Source organism: Chiloscyllium plagiosum, unplaced genomic scaffold (assembly GCF_037043375.1).
Source record: "Chiloscyllium plagiosum isolate Xiang-an unplaced genomic scaffold, Cpla_swu_hap1 HiC_scaffold_33, whole genome shotgun sequence".
Taxonomy (NCBI): Eukaryota; Metazoa; Chordata; class Chondrichthyes; order Orectolobiformes; family Hemiscylliidae; genus Chiloscyllium; species Chiloscyllium plagiosum.
Genome location: NW_028270171.1, coordinates 5,903,292 through 5,922,458, shown reverse-complemented (window position 1 = coordinate 5,922,458; position 19,167 = coordinate 5,903,292). Strand labels below are relative to the sequence as shown.

At 48.0% G+C, this 19,167-nt stretch overlaps 1 protein-coding gene across 3 annotated transcripts in view; it reads right to left on the bottom strand.

The window, feature by feature from the left end:
* Positions 1–958: 958 nt before the first annotated feature.
* Positions 959–19,167, bottom strand: part of LOC122542123 (chaperone Ric-8A-like) — a 38,639-nt gene continuing 20,430 nt past the window's right edge. For all 3 annotated transcript variants that reach the window (XM_087978236.1, XM_087978237.1, XM_087978238.1), the window contains 7 exons: positions 18,956–19,050; positions 15,196–15,346; positions 13,324–13,419; positions 10,697–10,841; positions 8,544–8,688; positions 8,287–8,406; positions 959–6,260 (listed from right to left, as the gene is read on the bottom strand). In XM_087978236.1, coding sequence (XP_087834362.1) covers positions 6,137–6,260; positions 8,287–8,406; positions 8,544–8,688; positions 10,697–10,841; positions 13,324–13,419; positions 15,196–15,346; positions 18,956–19,050 — 876 coding nt within the window. In that variant the 3' untranslated portion in view covers positions 959–6,136. The remainder of the gene's footprint in view (positions 6,261–8,286; positions 8,407–8,543; positions 8,689–10,696; positions 10,842–13,323; positions 13,420–15,195; positions 15,347–18,955; positions 19,051–19,167) is intronic.

Genomic DNA, 19,167 nt, shown 5'->3' with positions numbered 1-19,167 from the left:
TAAAATTTCATGTTAGAAAGTAGTGGATATTTGTAAAATCTTGTCTATGGAAAGAGAAATGCAGTTAATGTTTTGAGTCCATTATGAATCTTTCTGAAAGGTGTTGGAAAATGTTAGTTTTTAATACATTTAACAGAGGCAGAAAGTTACCAGACAGTGTAGAGAACACTGAGGATCAGAGGGACCTTGGTGTGTGTGTGTACACTGCTCCCTTAATGTAGATAAAGTGGTTACAAAGGCACAGGGAATGCTTGTGTATATTAGCTGAGGCGTAGAGTTTAAGAGCAGGGAGAATAATCTGGAACTGTGTAAATGTTGGTTTGGCCACATCTAGAGTATTTGGTGCAGTTTTGGAATCCATATTATAGGAAGGGTGTAATAGGACTGGGAGAGGATGCAGAAGGAGATTTACCAGGATGGTGCCTGGGCTGGAGAATTTCAGTGATGAAGAGAGATTGGACAGACTGGAGCTGCATCCCTTGGAGCAGAGGAGATTGAAGGGGGACATGATTGAGATGTGTAAAATTATGAGGGGCGCAGATAAGGTAGACAGTTTTGGAATCCACATTATAGGAAGGATGTGATAGGATTGGGAGAGGGTGCAGATTTATACCCTTCATGATTTTAAAAATCTCGATAAGGGGTAACTTTTTTCACGCAGAGGGTGCTGCATGCCGGGAGTTGCCAAAGGAAGTGGTGGAGGCTGGTGCAATTACAACATTTAAAAAAAAATCTAGATGGGTCTATGAATAGGGAACGTTTACAAGGATATGGGCCAAGTGCTGGCAAATGGGACTAAGTCAGATTGGGATATCTGGTTAGCATGGATGAGTTGGACTGAAGGGTTGTTTCTGTGCTGTATGACTCTATAACTATGAACCATGGAAAAGCTCCTTGTTATTTTCACTCCAGGATGAACCTGTCCACACTTTGGAAAGTAACTGACTGCAGAAAGGGCTACAAATGCAATGATTTATTAAGCTCCACAGCAAGGAAATAAACATATTTGACCAGACATCTACATCTTCAACGCATCAACTGCACAAGTCTAAAAGAGTTCAAGATCAGAATACTGAAGCACTGCGACTGAATCTCTGTTGTGGTCTTTCTGTTGGTCAGTCTCCTCACACATTGGGAGCACCATGATGTTGCGATACAACAGTCACCAGGCAACAGGCAAATTCAAACTGTGACAAATGTACAGGAGGAGTCCGTGACCGCAAGAGTGCAAAGTCCCAGAGGGTCATGGTGCCCGATGATGGGGGAATGCAGGCGGGCAGGACAAGGTGCCGAGTGTAGCTGTGGGAGAGTGAAATGGAACCCAGGTGGGTTTTCGACGCTAAGCTGGGGTGGTGGCTGAGTTGGGGAAGAGTGATCGCTAAACTTCTGAGAGTCGTCATGGGTTACCGTGGCCCAGTGGGGAACACTCCCAGAATCAGACAGTTTCGAGTTTCCCTCCGGAATCCCAGCTGACACTCCGATGCAGCACTGAGGGAGTGCTGCACCACCAGAGATGCCGTCTTTCCAAGATGTTATACCTAGCCCCCAGTTGGAATTACAAAAAAAAAAGCCACAGCCATGATTTGATTTATTCTTATTTGTGTGGGCGCCAGTGACCAGGTCAGCACTTACTGTCCATCCCCTGGATTTGGGTGGCCCACTCAGACATTTCAAAAGGCAGTTGGGAGACAATCACATCGCTGTGGGTCTGTAGCCCAGACCGGGTAAGGATGGCACATTTCCTTACGTAAAGGACATACACGAACTAGATGGGCGTTTACAACAATCAACAATCATTGTTATCACTCTGGCTTTTTACTTCCAGATTGGCATTGAACTCAAAACATGTTGGTGATACACTTGTCCCTAAACATGTGGCTGGGACTCTGGATCGCTTCCTGCTGTCCCAGCCAATAATTATCCTTCAATCAGAATCACTAAAACAGGTTATCCAGTTATTGTAATGTTGCTGCCTGTGGGATCTTGGTGGAAACTGGTTGTGGAATTAAAACAATTATACTTCTATAAAATTGTTTTTAAAACACTTGGAGAAATCCTGTGGTCACAAATGTGCTATAAATGTGTATATCCTTTTTATTTTAATCCAATTGCCCAGATCATGGTGGCACGGTGGCTCAGTGGTTTGCACAGCGCCAGGGACCCAGGTTCAATTCCAGCCTCGGGCGACTGTCTGCGTGGAGTTTGCACATTCTTCCCGTGTCTGTGCGGGTTTCCTCCGGGTGCTCCAGTTTCCTCTCACCGTCCAAAGATGTGCAGGTTAGGTGAATTGGCCATGTTAAATTGTCCATAGTGTGAGGTGCATTAGTCAGAGGGGGGTGGGTTACTCTTCAGAGGGTCGGTGTGGACTGGTTGGGCTGAAGGGCCTGTTTCCACGCTGTAGGGAATCTAGTCATGAATGCCCACCAAACACATCCTTGCCAACCTTTGGTCTTCTCTCATTAACACGTTTGTGACATTGTTTCTTCCCAGATTTTCACTATCTTTGGATATTGTGGAGTTGAATGCAAGATGGGTTTCTCTCATCCAGAAGTTCCTATGTTCTTTTTTCTACTTATTACATTGAATGTAAAGCTTCCTCGACACTGTCCCCATCAAAGAATCTCAGGACAGGGACAGCACAGGGTTAGAACAGACGAAAGCTCGTCCTACTCTTTTAAAGTGAAAGTAGATCACCCTCTACTCTTTTTATAACCAAAAGTAGAGCTCCCTCTACACTGTCCCCATCAAACACTCTCAGGGCTGGAACAACATGGAGTTAGACACAGTGTAAAGCTCCCTCTACACTTTTAAACTGAAAGAAATGCTTTCTGTACACCATCCCTGTCAACCGCTTCCAGGAGGGACAGCACCGGGTGAGAAACAATGTAAACCTCTCCCTACCTTTTAACCCGAATGTAAAGCTCCCTCAACACTGTTCCCATCAAACACTTTCAGGAGAGGGACAGCTCGGGGTGAGATACACAGCAAAGCCTCCTCTACACCTTCTGAATCAAACACTCCTGGTACAGAGACAGCACAGGGTTAGATACAGAGCAAAGCTCTGACTACACGGCACAGTGGCACAGTGGTTAGCACTGCTGCCTCACAGCGCCAGAGACCTGGGTTCAATTCCCGCCTCAGGCAACTGTCAGTGTGGAGTTTGCACATTCTCCCTGTGTCTGCGTGGGTTTCCACCAGGTGCTCCGGTTTCCTCCCACAGTCCAAAAATGTGCAGGTTAGGTAAATTGGCCATGCTAAATTGCCCGTAGTGTTAGGTGCACGGGTAAATGTAGGGGAATAGGAATGGATCTGGGTGGGTGCACTTCGGCGGGTCAGTGTGGACTTGTTGGGCCGAAGGGCCTGTTTCCACACTGTAAGTAATCTAATCTACACTGTCCCCCATCAAACACTCCCAAGACAAGGAATGCACAGGGTGAGATACAGAATAAAGCTCCCTTTGCACTGTCCAAGTCAAACTCCCAGGACAGGGACAGCATCGGGTTAGATACAGACTAAAGCTCCCTTTAGACCTTCCACATCAAACATTCCCAGGACAGGGACAGCACAGTGTTAGATCCAAGTAAAGCTCTATCTACACTGTCCCCCATCTTAACCTTAAATGTTTGCACAAAGAGACAGGAAGTCAAAGCTTTTAGTCCTTTACTCATTAGGATTGGAACCCAAGAAACCAAAGTTCATTATGCCTTTGTCCCTTTTTCAAAGTTTGACTTCTTGCACCCATTCTTGATGAACGCAAGGCCAAAGATGTTGAATTTGTGTCTCTCTTTCTCTAAGGGGAGATGAACGTGTATGAGAAGCAACTCGGGAATGACTCACTCGGCTGAGTCCTGGGATGAAGGAGATTTCTCCTGAGGAAAGGTCAAGCAGATTGATCTTGTGTCCAATGGAGTTGAGAAGGATGAAGGCTGATCTAACTGAAACATATTAGATCTTGGCAGGGACCTTGATCAAACATTCCCAGGACAGGGACAGCACAGGGTGACATACAGAGTAAAGCTTCCATTACACTGTCCCCATGAGGAAACATCCTCTCTACGTTTCATCTGTCAATCCCCCTTATTATTGTATGTACAGGATGTCCCCAACTTCAGAACATTTGACTTACGAATGCTCATACTTAGGAACATTACCCCATACAGTGTTAGATCCAAGTAAAGCTCTGTCTACACTGTCCCCCATTTTAACCTTAAATGTTTCCACAAAGAGACAGAAAGTCAAAGCTTTTAGTCCTTTACTCATTAGGATTGGAACCCAAGAAAATTCAACATGACAACATTTCCTGTGCTACTTTACATTCCCCTGCATTGTGTTCTGCCTTACACACAAATCGATTTGCAAATGGACTCCAGAACAGAATCCATTCGCAACCCAGGGACTGCCTGTACCTCAATTAGGTCTCCTTTCATTCTTCTAAACTACAGAGTGCACGGGTCTTAACTACTCAATCTCTCCTCATAAGACAAACCCCTCATCTCTGTATTCAATCTAGTGACCCTCCATTGAACGGCCTCCAATACAGATACATTCCTCCCCAAGAAAGGGGACCAAAGCTGAACACAATACCCACGGTACAGTCTCAGTAACATCTTGTAACCAATTAGCTTAAGTTAGCCCAGGCACTGGGATGCATCTGACTGTAAAATCTATAATAGATCTGGAACTGTAATAAGCATCTTTCAATAACATATTACCCACATTCAGATCTTGTGTTACGGAAGCTAACACAAGCATTGACCCATCAGGTACAAATATATGAATAGGGTTTAGAGGGACATGGGCTTAATGCTGGTAAATGGGACTAGATTAATTTAATGTTGGATATCTGGTCGGCATGGACGTTTCAGACCGAACGGTCTGTTTCTGTGTTGTACGGCTCTATGACTATGACCTGCGAGAGGTCATAATGCAGTGGCAGATCTCTGAGCTCCCCAGTAGGAGGAAGTGAAATGTTTGGAAATTAATAGCCCCTCCCCAAACCGCAGCCCCTTCCTCCCATAGGAGAGGGTATGGGAAATGGGGCAATTAATCATTCGAGAGAGGGGCAAGTGCGTGGAATGTGAGAGTCAACATAGTGCTCTTAACATTCTGAGAGGTCCCATGGGAGTGTTATCAAACTAAATGTCACAGAAGACATGTTAGGACAAGAAGGCAGGGATTGTAGTGTTACACAGTTTTGAGAGGGGTAGACAGAATGGAGTCATAGAGTCATACAGCACAGAAACAGACCCTTTGGCCCAACCAGTCCATGCTGAACATAATCCCAACTAAACTAGTCCCATCTGCCTGCTCCCGGCCCATATCCCAGAGGGAAGAGTTATTAAGGTAAGGAGAACAGGGTTTAGAGGAAAATATTTTTTCACCCCCAGGATGAAAGGGGTGGTAGAGGCAGGAACTTTCATAACATTGGAGAAGAATTAGATTAACACTTGAAACAGCACTGCATTCAGGACCAAGGGCTAAGTGTTAGGCAATAGGATTGGAATAGATAGAAATCTATTGACCAATGTGGATACACAGGGCCTTTCTCTGTGCTGTTAAAGACCCAATCACTCTAAGTGACTATGAGCCTGGTCAAAGAGGCAGGTATTAAGAAGCATCTCCAAGGAAGGGACAAAAGGGGGCTTCAAACCATCAGCAAGACACACTCACAGTGAATTGTGGACACAATTTACAGCAAGTTTAACTTTCCTGGTGAGCAGCTCCACTACTCTCTATCAACACCAGACCCCACACAAACTCCCAAGGAAACATGAAGCGTTTCAGGTCAAGCTGAGAGAATAGTGCACTTAGAAAGATAAGCTTACTCTTGTTGCTGAACATTGACTACTGATAACAAACTGAAAGCAGGGACCCAAAATTATAACAAAGAGGGCCCACAAAACAGGGATTAGCAAAAGGCCCTAAAGTCTAAAATTGCCTCTCCCTCTGCTAAAGACTGCATCGAAAGTTTAGCTCCTGTTTTAAATATCTCTGCCTGTCTTCACCCTTTGAAGAATGTTCTTCACAGTTTGTTGATGAATATCCCTGTGCCCCAATCCCAATGAGTTCATTGCTGGCCATTGGAAGGTCACCAGTGTCTATTTCCACGTGTTATTAACATTTCAGTCATATCCTCTCAGTCTAACTCCATATCAGAGTCTGAATGGAATGATATCTGTTCAGCCATTTGTTGCACCGTCTCGTCCAATGGCGTGAGCTTCCCATCACAGCCTACTCCCATTGGCTGGATAATCTGTTCTCTACAATAAGTAGAACAGTGTGTTAAGAAAATCGGAACAAGGAGATGGGGTAGCGGGGGGAGTCAGAGAGAGACAGCAGGTGGAGACGGAGGGAGAAAGCAAGGGGACGGAGATATGGAGTGGGTGGGAGAGGACAGCAAGGTTGGAAGAGACAGAGAGCGGAGAGAGAGAGACAGAGGGTGAGTGGAGGAAGAGAGAGTTGAGGGAGGGAGGGAGATAGAAAGGAGCGGATTAGAAATGAGTGCAAGGGGCAAATGAAACAGCATTATGAGTATGGGGGGGGGGCAGAGAGGGAGAGAGGAGAGAGGAAGGTAAAAGAGGAGGAGACCCTTCAGCCTCTCATGCCTGTTTGGGATGGCATGGTGGCTCAGTGGTTAGCATTGTAGCCTCATAACTCCAGGGACACAGGTTCGATTCCAGCCTCAGGCAACTGTCTGTGTGGAGTTTGCACATTCTCCCTGTGTCTGGGTGGGTTTCCTCCGCGTGCTCCGGTTTCCTCCCACAGTCCAAAGATGTGCAGGTCAAGTGAATTGGCCATGCTAAATTGTCCATAGTGTTAGGTGCATCATTCAGAGAGAAATGAGGTCTGGGTGGGTTACTCTTCAGAGGGTCAGTGTGGACTTGTTGGGCTGAAGGGCATGTTTCCACACTGTAGGGGAATCTAATTCCCTTAGTTAGATCGTGGATGATTTGGACCTTGGCTTCATCTATTCACTCTGGATCCATATCCCTCACTCATTTACACAATAAACATTGAACAATCTCTGTCTTTATATTTTCAGTTCACCTCCCCAGCCTCAACTCTACTTTAGGGGAGAAATTCTACATTCCCTCTCCCTTTGGTGGGTAACAGTCACTGGGTGAGGCTAAAGCAGATGGGGGTTGGGGAGAGTGATGGGGCCAATGGGATTTCCTGGCACTTTGTGAGATTGCCCCGTCTAGGTCTTCCCTCCACAGGCTGGGGGGGGGGAAGGTGGGGAACCAGGATTCAGACTGGGCTCGGGCAAAAAGAGGGAGAGTCAGTAGTGGTTGGAAAGTATCTGGAATGTGGGGTCCAGAAATAAGGAATAGTGGGTAAAGGGGAAGGGGTGGATTGGGGAAGGTGGAAAGGGTCAGGATTTGAGGAAGGGGTCATGAATAGGCGGAGTGGAACATGGAAGGGCTTAGGAATAATTGGAGGGGGAATGAGGGGTAGAGGTCTGAAATTGAGATAGGGATTGGAAATGGGGGTGGGGGCAGGAATGGGGATGTGGAAAGAATGGGAATGGGGAAGAAGTTCGGAATATGGGAGAGGGAATGATGGAGGGAACAGTGAAAGGGTAAGGATTAGGGGATGAGGTCATGAGTGGGAGTTAGGGGCCAGAAATGGGGACGAGGTGGGGAATGGTGAAGTGGAATGGGCTGTGTCAGGAATGGGGGAGAAAGGTCAGGAATGGGGGTGGAGGAACATGGAAGAGGTCAGGAATGACTCATAAATGGGAAAGGGGATTGGGAAAGAGTTCAGGATTGAGGGAGGAACAATGGGGAAAGGTTGAGAGTATGGAGTTGAAAATGTGGGAGGGAGACTAGGAAGCAGATTGGGATTGGGGATTGGGTTTGGTTGTTGGGGAATGGGCAGTGGGATTGGGGAAGTGATTGGGATTGGGGAATGGGGGAACATGGAGGGGGAAGGGATTGGGATTGGGGAATGGGGGAATGTGGAGAGGAAAGAGATTGGAATTGGGGAATGGAGAGAATGTGGAGGGGAAAGGGATTGGGATTGGGGTAGGGGAATGGGGAATGGGGAAGGGGAATGGGAAGGTGGAATGGGAAAGGGATTGGGAATGGGGATAATTAGGAATGGGGAATGAGGGAAGCGAAATGGGAAAGGGGGGAGTCGGGAAGGGAGAAATGGGCAAGGGGGAATACGAAAGGGATTGAGAATGGGGAAGGGGAATAAGGAATGGGGAGGGGGGGAAATGGGGATATGGGAAATTAGGATTGGGGAGGATGCCCTGTGTTAGAGACACGGCTGGAGGGAACGTACCGGGATAGTCTGTCGAACATGCTGACGAGCTTCATTGCCTCATATTCCTTCTGTTCATCCGTCATCCCATCCATGGGGTTCGGCAACTTCTCCTCGACTCGCCCTGTCACTGGGTTTATACTAGGGAGGGGTGGGGGGGGGGGGGGGGGGGGGTGGTTTGCAGGGGGTGGAGGGAAGAAGGTGATGAATGAGTTGTGTTTAAACAGACAGACCCACCTCCATTCTCCAGCCCTGCCCCCGGCCCTGAGCTTGCTTACTTTGGTTTGGCCTCTTTATATTCCTCAGTGTCAGTGTCCTCCTCCTCGGAATATTTTCCATCTCCTTTACCTCCCCCCAGGAGTCCACGAGCGGCCAGCAATCCCGCTGCATTCCCATATCCCGTGTATTTCACAAAACGGGAAACTGCGGAAGCAAAGGGAACAGAGTGACAACAAGTGATGGAGAGAGAGAGAGAGAGAGAGGTAGAAAGGGAGGGAGAGGGAGAAGGAGGGAGAAAGGGAGAGAGGGAGAAAGGGAGGGAGAGAGAGGGAGGGAGAAAGGGAGATAGGGAGAAAGGGAGGGAGAGAGAGAGAAGGAGAAAGGGAGGGAGAGGGAGGGAGAAGAAGATGATAGGGAGGGGCAGAGGGGAGGGAGAGGGAGAGGGAGAGGGAGGGAGAGAGAGGGAGGGAGAGGGAGAGGGAGAGGGAGAAGAAGGGAGAGAGAGGGAAAGAGGAAGGGAGGGAGAGAAGGAGGGAGAGAGGGAGGGAGAGGGAGAGGGAGAGGGAGGGAGAGGGAGAGAAAGAAGGAGAGGGGAGGGGGAGAGAGAGAGGGAGAAGAAGGGGGTGCGAGGAGAAAGGCAGAGAGAGGGAGGAAGAGAGAGAGGAGGAGGGAGAGAGAGGGGGGAAGGAAAGGGATTGGGGTGAACAGGGAGGGCTGGAGGGAGGGGGAGGGAAGAGGGGCGAAAAGTGGGGAGATGGGGGAGAGCGAGCAGGAGAGAGGCAGGGAGAAAAGGAGGGAGGGAGAGGAACGGGTGGAAGGAGAGGGAGAGAGGGAGTGGCAGGGAAGGAGGAAAAGAGGTGGAGAGAGGCAGGGAGAGAGAGGGAGATAGAGAGAGGAATGAGGGGGATGGGGGGGTGGTCAGAGTGGGGATCGAGCAGGGGAGAGAGGCAGCGGACAGGCAGAGAGGGAGAGACAGGTTCCCCCCAAACCCCACCCAGCAGCTTTAACTGCCCCTCTCCATGGGCAGTTTAGGAGTTTAGGTCAAGGGAGGATTTGGTGCACCATTGAGGCTGCTCCTTGGCTCCTCCTAGTGTCAGGTTAGGGAGTAGCAGGTTGTTCAGGTGCTCATCTGAGAACAGAGAACAGGACAGCACAGGAACAGGCCCTTCGGCCCACCATCTCTGTGCTGACCATGATGCCATTCTAAATTAATCCAATCTGCCAGCATTATTCTTCCTACGTCCCCTCTAACTTCTCGTATCCCTAAAAGGAACAGAGGTCAATGTGAATGCACTCAGATCAGTGTCTGGATAGGGAATTAGATTAGGAAGTGGTGAATTTATGGAATCCACTGCCACAGAAGGCTGTGGAGGCCGGGTCATTGAGTATATTTAAGGCTGAGATAGATAGGTTCTTGGGTATCAAGGGGATCAAGGGTTATAGGGAGAAAATGGGAGAATGAGGTTGGGAAACTTATTAGCCACGATTGAATGGCAGGGCGGACTTGATGAGCTGAATGGCCTAATTTCTGCTCCTATGTCTTATGGTCTTACAGATAAAGGAAAGGGATTAAATAAGGAAGTGCTAAGGAGGTGGTCACCCAGAGCGGAAAGGAAGAAAGGTCTTGCATTGCTATAGCACCCTCTCTCAAAGTCAGGACGTCCAAAGTGAGAAATGTTTGACAGCCAACACAGTATTTTAGGAATGGGATCCCTGTTGGAACGTGTGAAATAATGGCAGCCAATTTGTGCACAGCAAGATCCCACAAGCAGCGATGTGGTAATAGGCAGACTACCCGGGTCACTGATGTGCAGAATGTCAGAGCTCCCCGACTCCTCTTCAAAACTGCAGGATGTTTCACCACCTTCCGAGGATTGCACGCGCTGTCTTCCAAGAGGCAGTGCCTCAGGCAGTGCAGCACCTCCAACCTCCACCCTCCAACCCACTCCTCAAACTCAAGGTCAGGTCTCTGGGGTGGGCAGGGAGTGGGGAAGGGCATGGAATCGAACCTGCAGCCCACAGGAACGAGTGAGCGAGGGACTAAAATCGCCAATCGGGATCCGTCAGGATTGGGAGCCTATGTCTGTGCTGCTATTTAAAGAGTCAAACCCCTGTGTTGGGTGGGTGCGGGTTTGGCGATGGGGAGCGGGGAGTTCTGGAGTGAAACTTTAGCCCCCCCCACCCCCATCCTTCCATCGCCATGGTTACTCACCATTCTCCTTGCACAGCACAAACAGGAACTCAGCCGCACAGTGCTTCACATCCGTGTTGACGTGTGTCATCAGGCGTACCAGCTTGTTCCGCAAAGCTTCCCCCACTTCTGGGCGATTCGTAACGTCCCTGAGAGGGGGCAGCACCTGCAGGCGACAGGGTGGGGGGAATAGCGGGGAACAGAAACCCAGTCAGGCCGGGGTTGCTGTTGAAGCCTCCTGCCCCTTGCTTTACCCCTCAGCTGCCCTGCCTGTGGTACCCACGTCCTACGTTCTAGAAATCACACCTCGATGCTCCAACTGCAGGGGTGCACCCAGCTCTCTCTAGACCCTTCCTGAAGAAGGCCTCCAGCCCAAAACGTCGATTCTCCTGCTCCTCAGATGCTGCCTGATCTGCTGTGCTTTTCCAGCAACACACTCTCAACTCCGATCTCCAGCATCTGCAGATCTCACTGTCTCTCTGGGTGTGGTGCTGGAAAAGCACAGCAGGTCAGACAGCATCCAAGGAGCAGGAAAGTCTACATTTCGGCCTGAAACCTTGCCTTTCCTGCTTCTCGGATACCATCTGATCTGCTGTGCTTTTCCATCTTCTCATCTCTTGACTCTGCTTCCAGCACCTTGCTTACTGTCTCCATCTGTCTCTAGACACCTCCTCCTCCCACCACAGTCACAATATAAAACAGAAATATACCCATAACCGAATCTGGGGAATTAACAGCCAGGGAATTCCTAGAGGCATGGCACTCATCCACAGATTCAATCAATAAGCACATCGACCTGGACCCAATATACCGACCACTGCAGTGTACAGCTGGAACTGACAACCAGAAGCGGCAGATTCAAACCACTATAAATGCCGGAGGAAAGATCACAGAAGCACTTCACAGGAGGCTCCCAAGCACTGAGGATGTCACTTAGACAGGGGACGAAACGTCTGCAACACAAATTCCCAGCTCGGCGATCAAAACCACAACAAAAACACCATTATTGATATATAGCAAAATAAAACTAAGTAATAATTGGTTAACAGACACAGTTGGCAATTTGGAAACATAAATGTTTATCCTGTTGAAAATCCCCAAAACGTACACATAAATACACTTTAGGAGAAGAGGGGGAAAGAAAATAAATTCTCTGCTGAGATTGGCTTTCGGAAATATACATACTTTGACCAATGCGTTAATCTTAAGAGGATAAATCACAGAATCCCTACAGTGCAGAAAGAGAATGTTCGGCCCATCAAGTCTGCACTGACCCTCCGAAGAGCATCCCACCCAGACCCACTCCCCTACCCTATTCCTATAACCCCACATTTTGCTTGGCTAATCCACCTAACCTACACATCTCATGCCAGTCCACCTAACCTGCACACCTTTGGACTGTGAGAGAAAATCAGGGCACCGGGGACGGGGGAGGGAACCTACACAGACACAGGGAGAATGTGTGAACTCCACACAGATGGTCACCCAAGGGTGAAATCGAATCCAGGTCCATGGTGGTGTAAGGCAGCAGTGCTAACCACTGAGCCACCCATGATAGAATACGCTGGAGCCTGTTGCTCTGATATCCTGAGACATGTGCTCAAAATCACTGACCATGCACGGCTGTCTCTGGAGTCTTGCTTCTCCAAGGAATACAATCTTGGGATGTTCTTTCAGTCCCTCTTTTGAAAGAACAAGTTGGTTTCACCCTGAACTGATGTAGAGAATTTTCTTTTCAGAAATGAGAAGAGTCAGCTGGACAGCAGGTTCTGAGCAGGCTTTCCTCCAACCTAGTTGGGGGAAACCAGAACCGCTCCAACGCAGACCCAGCAGGGATGCACCGAAAAGCAAACAGTTATCATCAGCCTTGTGATTTCTAGGAATTCTTGTTTTAAAAACCCTCCAACGCCCACAGAGATGTTTCAATGGCTTGCGGACAATAAGGACTGGAGATGACCTTGAAAGAGACCACTCCAGGTCTGCCCGCAAAACTCAAAATAAATTCCTCTCTTCCACAATTCTTTGATACCCAAGGCCTCCAAGCAATATGGCTCAGTGGTTAGCGCTGCTATCTCACAGTGCCAGGGGCCTGAGTTTGATTCCAGCCTCGGATATTTGTCTGTGTGGAGTTTGCACATTCTCCCTGCGTCTGCATGGGTTTCCTCCCACAGTCCAAAGATGTGCAGGTTAGGTGGATTGGCCACAGGAAATGTAGGGATAGGGGATGGGATGCTTTTTAGAGGGTTGGTGTGTACCCATTGGGCCGAATGGCCTGCTTCCATACTGTATGAGCATTAAATATAAAGCATCTCCGTAGCACTCATGTTCAAATGCCCTCTTTACCTCTGTACCAACTTCAAGCACCATTCCATCACCCCTGAAATCTCTGCATTCCTCCAATTTCACCCATTTGCATTTCCTCACTGCACCCTTGCTCCTGCTGCTTGGGTCCCATGGCCCAGAATACTTTCCCTAAACCTCTCACTCGCACTCTCCCATCCCTTCAACTGCTCCTTAAATATCAGTTCTTTGACCGAACATACGGTCATCAGGCGTCTGGTGTCAAATGCTGTTCAAAGAGAGCCATGTTTTGTGACATGAAAGGTGCTATATGAATGCAGGTGCTTGTTGTTGCGAGTCATCCTTACCCTGGCACGCAGGAACTTGCGAGTCTCTCGGTGGTAACGGGAGCTCTCTGTCAGGAGGTTGAGGACTGGAGTCAGAGATTCCCTCAGCTTCAGACCCTAGAGGGACACATCATTTAAAAGGGTTAGACTCCAGCGATGGGAGTCACTATGGTCAGTGCCCCAGCAACCAGGGGATAGGGGTGGGGGGGTCACCAGTCACTTGTGACAAGAGGGAGCAACACACAAGGGCGAAACGATAATACCAATGGACTAGTAATTCAGCAGTCATAGAGTCATACGGCATGGAAACAGACCCTTCGGCCCAACCAGTCCATGCCGAATATAATCCCAAACTAAACTAGTCCCACCTGCCTGCTCCTGGCCCATATCCCTCCAAACATTTCCTTTTCATGTACTTATCTAAGTGTCTTTTGAATGTTGTAACTCCCTCAGGAAGGTCATTCCGCACATAAACCACTCTCTGTGTAAAAATATTTGCCCCTCACGTCCTTTTTAAATCTTCCTCCTCTCACCTTAAAAATATGCCCCCTAGTTTTGGAATCCCCCACCCTTGGGAAAATATCCTAGTCATTCATCTTATCTATGAACCTCAATAAGATCACCCCTCAACCACTTATGCTCCAGTGAAAAACATCCCAGCCTTTACCGTCTATTTTTATATCTCAAACCTTCCATTCCTGGCAATGTCCTGGTAATCTTTTCCGAACCCTCTCCAATTCTCCTTCCTGTGACAGGGCAACCAGAACTGGATACAGTACTCCAGTACTCCAGAAAAGGCCTTACCAACGTGCTGTACAACCTCAGAATGACGTCCCAACTCCTGTAATCAAGGGTCTGAGCAATGAAGCCAAGTGTGCAGAATGCCTTCCTAACCACCCTGTCTATATGTGACGCAAACTTCAAACAATTATGTACCTGAACCCTGAGGTCTCTCTGTTCTACAACACTACCCAGGGCCCTACCACTATGTGCAGGAGCAGGTGTTGGACTGGGCTGGACAAAGTCAGATGTCACACAGCACCAGGTTATTGTCCAACAGGTTTATTTACAGTCACAAGTTTTTGGAGCTCTGCTCCTTCATCAGATGAAGTTCCTGCCTTCCAATTATTGTATATGTTGTGCCCTTGTTTGTATTACCAAAGTGCAATACCCCACATTTATCCAAATTAAACCCCATCTGCCACCCCTTAGCCCATTGACCCAGTTGTTCAAGAACCTTCTTCACTGTCCATTATACCCCCAATCTGGTATCATCTGCAAACATACCAACCCTGCCTCGTATACTCTCATCCAAATCATTTATAGAAATGAAAATCAAAAGTGGACCCAGAACCAATCCCTGAGGAACTCCAGTCCGAAAAACAACCATCACCACCCTCCGCCTCCTGCTGTGAAACCAATTTTTGTGTCCACTTGGCAAGCTGACCCAGAATCCCTTTACTAATTAGTCTACCATGCAGAACTTTGTCAAAGGTTTTACACAAGCCCAAGGAAAAAATGTCCACTGCTATGCCCTCATGAATCTTCTTGGTTACTTCCTCAAAAAAACTCAGTCAAGTTTGTGAGACATGATTCCCCTCGCACAAAACCACACTGACTATCCCTAATCATTCTTTGCCTCTCTAAATGCATTTATATCCTATCTTTCAAAAATCACTTCTAACAACTTACCTAGCAATCACCGATTGTCATTAGAAATGTCCAGTTTGCTAATGTCCTTTAGGGGAGGAAATATGCCTTCTTTCACCAGTCTGGCCTATGTATGACTCCAGACACAAACACAGGCTAAGGGCAATTAGGGATGGGAAACATGTGCTGGCCCAGTCAGCGATGCCTGCCCCGTGACAGAATTCAGAGAAATAAAGCTGTTACCCTGTCCAATCTCCTGTTCATGAAGTCTAGCAGAGCCTCCACTGTGTCCATGTTCATCCCCATGTATTCCACAGATCCCGGTTCCACCTTTGGCATGAGGAGCACATCCAAACACATCAACGGAAGGTTGACCAAGACATTGACCGTGTGGCTGAGGAGAGACTGGGAGGTCAGGACAAAATCTCAAGACCCAGTGAGACCACCATATACTCCTCTCCACTTCTAACAATCTCCCGTTCCAATTGGGAACCGGTGGACTCATCTACCCCCTGAGGAGGATTTAACAAACCCCACAGGACCAATCTGAAGAGAGGACCAGATGAGAGCCCCACCCCTGGTATTTTAAACTAATATTTATCCTTTACTAAGCTCCAGTGCGGAGGAGATGGTGGTGTAGTGGTAATGTTACTGGAACCACAAACAATATCTCAAACATGTCACCTTGCTATAGGAAGGATGTTACTAAGCTGGAAAGAGGGCAGAGTAAAATTTACAAGGACGTTGCCAGGACTTAAGTTAGAGGGAGAGGTTGGATAAGCTTGGACCTTTATCTTTAGAGCGTAGGAGACTGAGGGGGGACCTTATAGAGGTGTATAAGTTCATGAGAGGCATGGATAGGGTGAATGCACTCAGTCATTTTCCCAGGGTTGGGGAATTGAGGACTAGAGGGCAAGGGCGAAAGAACTAAAGTTAAAGGGGAAAGAATAAAAGGGAAACCTGATGGGGCAACTTTTTCACGCAGAGTGTGGTACGCATATGGAATGAGCTCCCAGCGGAAGTGGTTGAGGCGGGTACATTAACAACATTTAAAAGGCATTTGGGACAAATACATGGATCAGAATGGTTTAGAAGGATGTGGACCAAGTGCAGGGAAGTGGGTATAGTTGTGGATGGACATTTTGGTCAGCATGGACCATTTTGGGCTGAAGGGCCTGTCTCTGTGCTGTGGGACTCCATGACTCTATGACTTTATGTATTTGGGGGTGTGGGTTCGAATCCTATCGTGGGCTGATGTGGGAAATCTGATCTCAATTAAAAATCTGAAGCTGGAAAATGAGCCCAACAGTGATTATTGTTCTGAAAGCCCATCTGATTCCCTAATGCCCTTCAGGGAAGGAAATCTGCTGTTCCTACCCGAACCGGCCTACATGTGACTCCACACCCATAAAACAATATGGTTGGCTCATAACTACCCTCTGGCTAATTAGGGATGGTCCCAGCCAATGACACGTCCATCCCATGAATGAATCAAAAACAAAATTGAGACCACACAGGTCTTTATCACATTTATATTTATGGGATCTTGCTGTGCACAGAACTCCTGCACTTACAGTGGTACTTCATTGGTCATAGAGGATTTTGGGATATCCTGAGATTGTAAAGGGTGCTACAGAAATACAAATTCTTTCTGAATTCCACTTGTAGAGTCATAGTCATAGAGTCATACAGCACGGAAACAGACCCTTTGGCCCAACCAGTCCATGCTGAACATAATCCCAAACTAAACTGGTCCCACCTGCCTGCTCCCAGACCATATCCCTCCAAACTTTTCCTATTCATGTATTTATCCAAATGTCCTTTAAACATTGTAACTGCCCGCATCCCCACTTCCTCAGGAATTTCATTCCACACACGGACCACCCAGTGTGTAAAATATTTGCCCCTCATGTCTTTTTAAAATCTCTCTCCTCTCACCTTAAAAATATGCCCCCTAGCCTTGAAATCCCTCACCCTAGGGAAAAGACAACTATGATTAACCGTATCTATACCCCTCATGATTTTATAATCTTCTATAAGATCATCTCTCAACCTCCAAGTCCCAGTCTATCCAGTTTCTCCTCATAACTCAAAGCCTTCATTCCCAGTAACATCCCGGTAAATCTCTTCTGAACTCTCTCCGGCTTAATAGTATCCTTCCTATAACAGTTCGACCAAAACTGGACTTGTCAGTTTCCAGTCAGTCCCAAATCTAAGTACTCAGTGATAACCAGAACTCACCTGGCTACGGTCCTTCACCCAGCTTGGAAATGAGGTAAAGGTCGCTAACAGTCCCTTTCCATCTACTGCACTCCCAGCAAAACACCCAACACCTTATTGCAGTGTTGAGGAATAAGTATCAGTGGAAGATAGAAGCAAATTTGCTCAGCTCAATGGCGATGCCCTTCCAAGTCAAATAGCAAAATGCCAAAAGTAGCTGCATCCAAAAAGCAGTCCTCTCCATGGGAGGGTGAAGATTGAGGGAGCACTGCTTTAAGGTAAAGGGTTAAATAAGTAATGGGGCTTTACATCACAACATAAGAACGAGGAGCAGGAGTAGGCCGTCTGGCCCATCGAGCCTGCTCCGCCATTCAATAAGATCATGGCTGGTTTTTATTGTGGACTCAGCTCCACTTACCCATCCTCTCACAGCATCCCTTAATTCCTTTATTGTTCAAAAACAAATCTACCTTAGCTTGAAAACGGTTTACTGAAGGAGCTTCAACTACCTCCCTGGGGCAAGGAATTCCACAGATTTATAACCCTCTGGGTGACTCGGGGTAAAGTATTTCCCTTGGGTTATTGGGGGGTCAGACATTTAACTGCTCAAGCGGGTGGTGCAGGCAGAAAGGAAGAGAAAGTGCCCACAGGACCAGCGGGATAAGGTGGCAGCACAGGACTGAAGGAAATTTTATTGAATTAATTCATGGGACGTGGCCATTAATTGCCCCTTGGGATGGTAGGGGTGAGCTGCCTTCTTGAACCGCTGCAGTCCATGTGCTGTAGGCAAACCCACAATGTCCTTAATATTAGATTCCCTACAGTGTGGAAACAGGCCCTTTGGCCCAACAAGTCCACACTGACCCTCCAAAGAGTAACCCACCCAGACCCATTCCTCACCTTATATTTACCCTTGACCACTAATGCGCTAACACTATGGGCAATTTAGCTTGGCCAATGCACCTACCTGAACATCTTTAGACTGTGGGAGGAAACCAGACCACCCGGACAGACACAGGGAGAATGTGCAAACTCCACACGGACAGTCACCCGAGGCTGGGATCGAACCCAGATCCCTGGTGCTGTGAGGCAGTAGTGCTAACCACTGTGCCACTGTGCCACCGTGCCACCCCGACAGAGGATTATGACCCAGTGACAATGAAGGAACAGCGATATATTTCCAAGTCAGGATGGGGAGTGGCTCGGAGGGGAATTGGTTGTGTTCCCATGTATCTGCTTGTCATAGAGTCATTCAGCACAGGAACAGACCCTTCGGCCCAACGCGTCCATGCCGACCAACTTTCCCAAACTGAACTAGCCACATTTGCCTGTGTTTGGCCCACAGCCCTCTAACCCTCCATGTACCTATCCAAACGTCTTTTAAATGTTGTAACTGTACCCTCATCCATCATTTCCTCTGGTGGTTCATTCCACATACAGCCACCTTCTGTGTGAAAGAAATTGCCCCTCTGGTCCCTTCTAAATCTTTCTCCTCCGACTTTCTCTTGCAGAGTACCAGCACAGGCACCAAGGGCCGAAAGGCCTCCTTCTGTACTGCGAGAATTCTATGATTGAACAAAATGCAACTCTTTCTTTACATCTGCTTTCACAAACAGGCACCAGTGAAGACACTGCTGAGAAACTGGAATCTCTGGGACACAGCCTGAATCCTCTTGAAGTGAGAGAAGGAGAGAGAGACAAACCCATTATAAAGGCGTCCTTACAAGAAAATAGAGCACAAGCCAGGAGGAAATACCAGACCCGAGATGCTGACCATTCTTACCCGTGAAATTCCTGCGTCCACTCCTTGCTGTCGCTGTCAGTCAGCAGGCAGTAGCGCAGAATGGCTGCCAGGTGGCGGTAGAGAGCAGCATCCTCCTGTTGGTGGACAGCAGACATGTCAAAGGCTGGGCCCAGCAGCTCTCCCTCTCGGTGCCAAGGACACGGACACGTTAAAGAGTGCAACGCAAGTCAAGAAATAGGGAAGGCCATCAG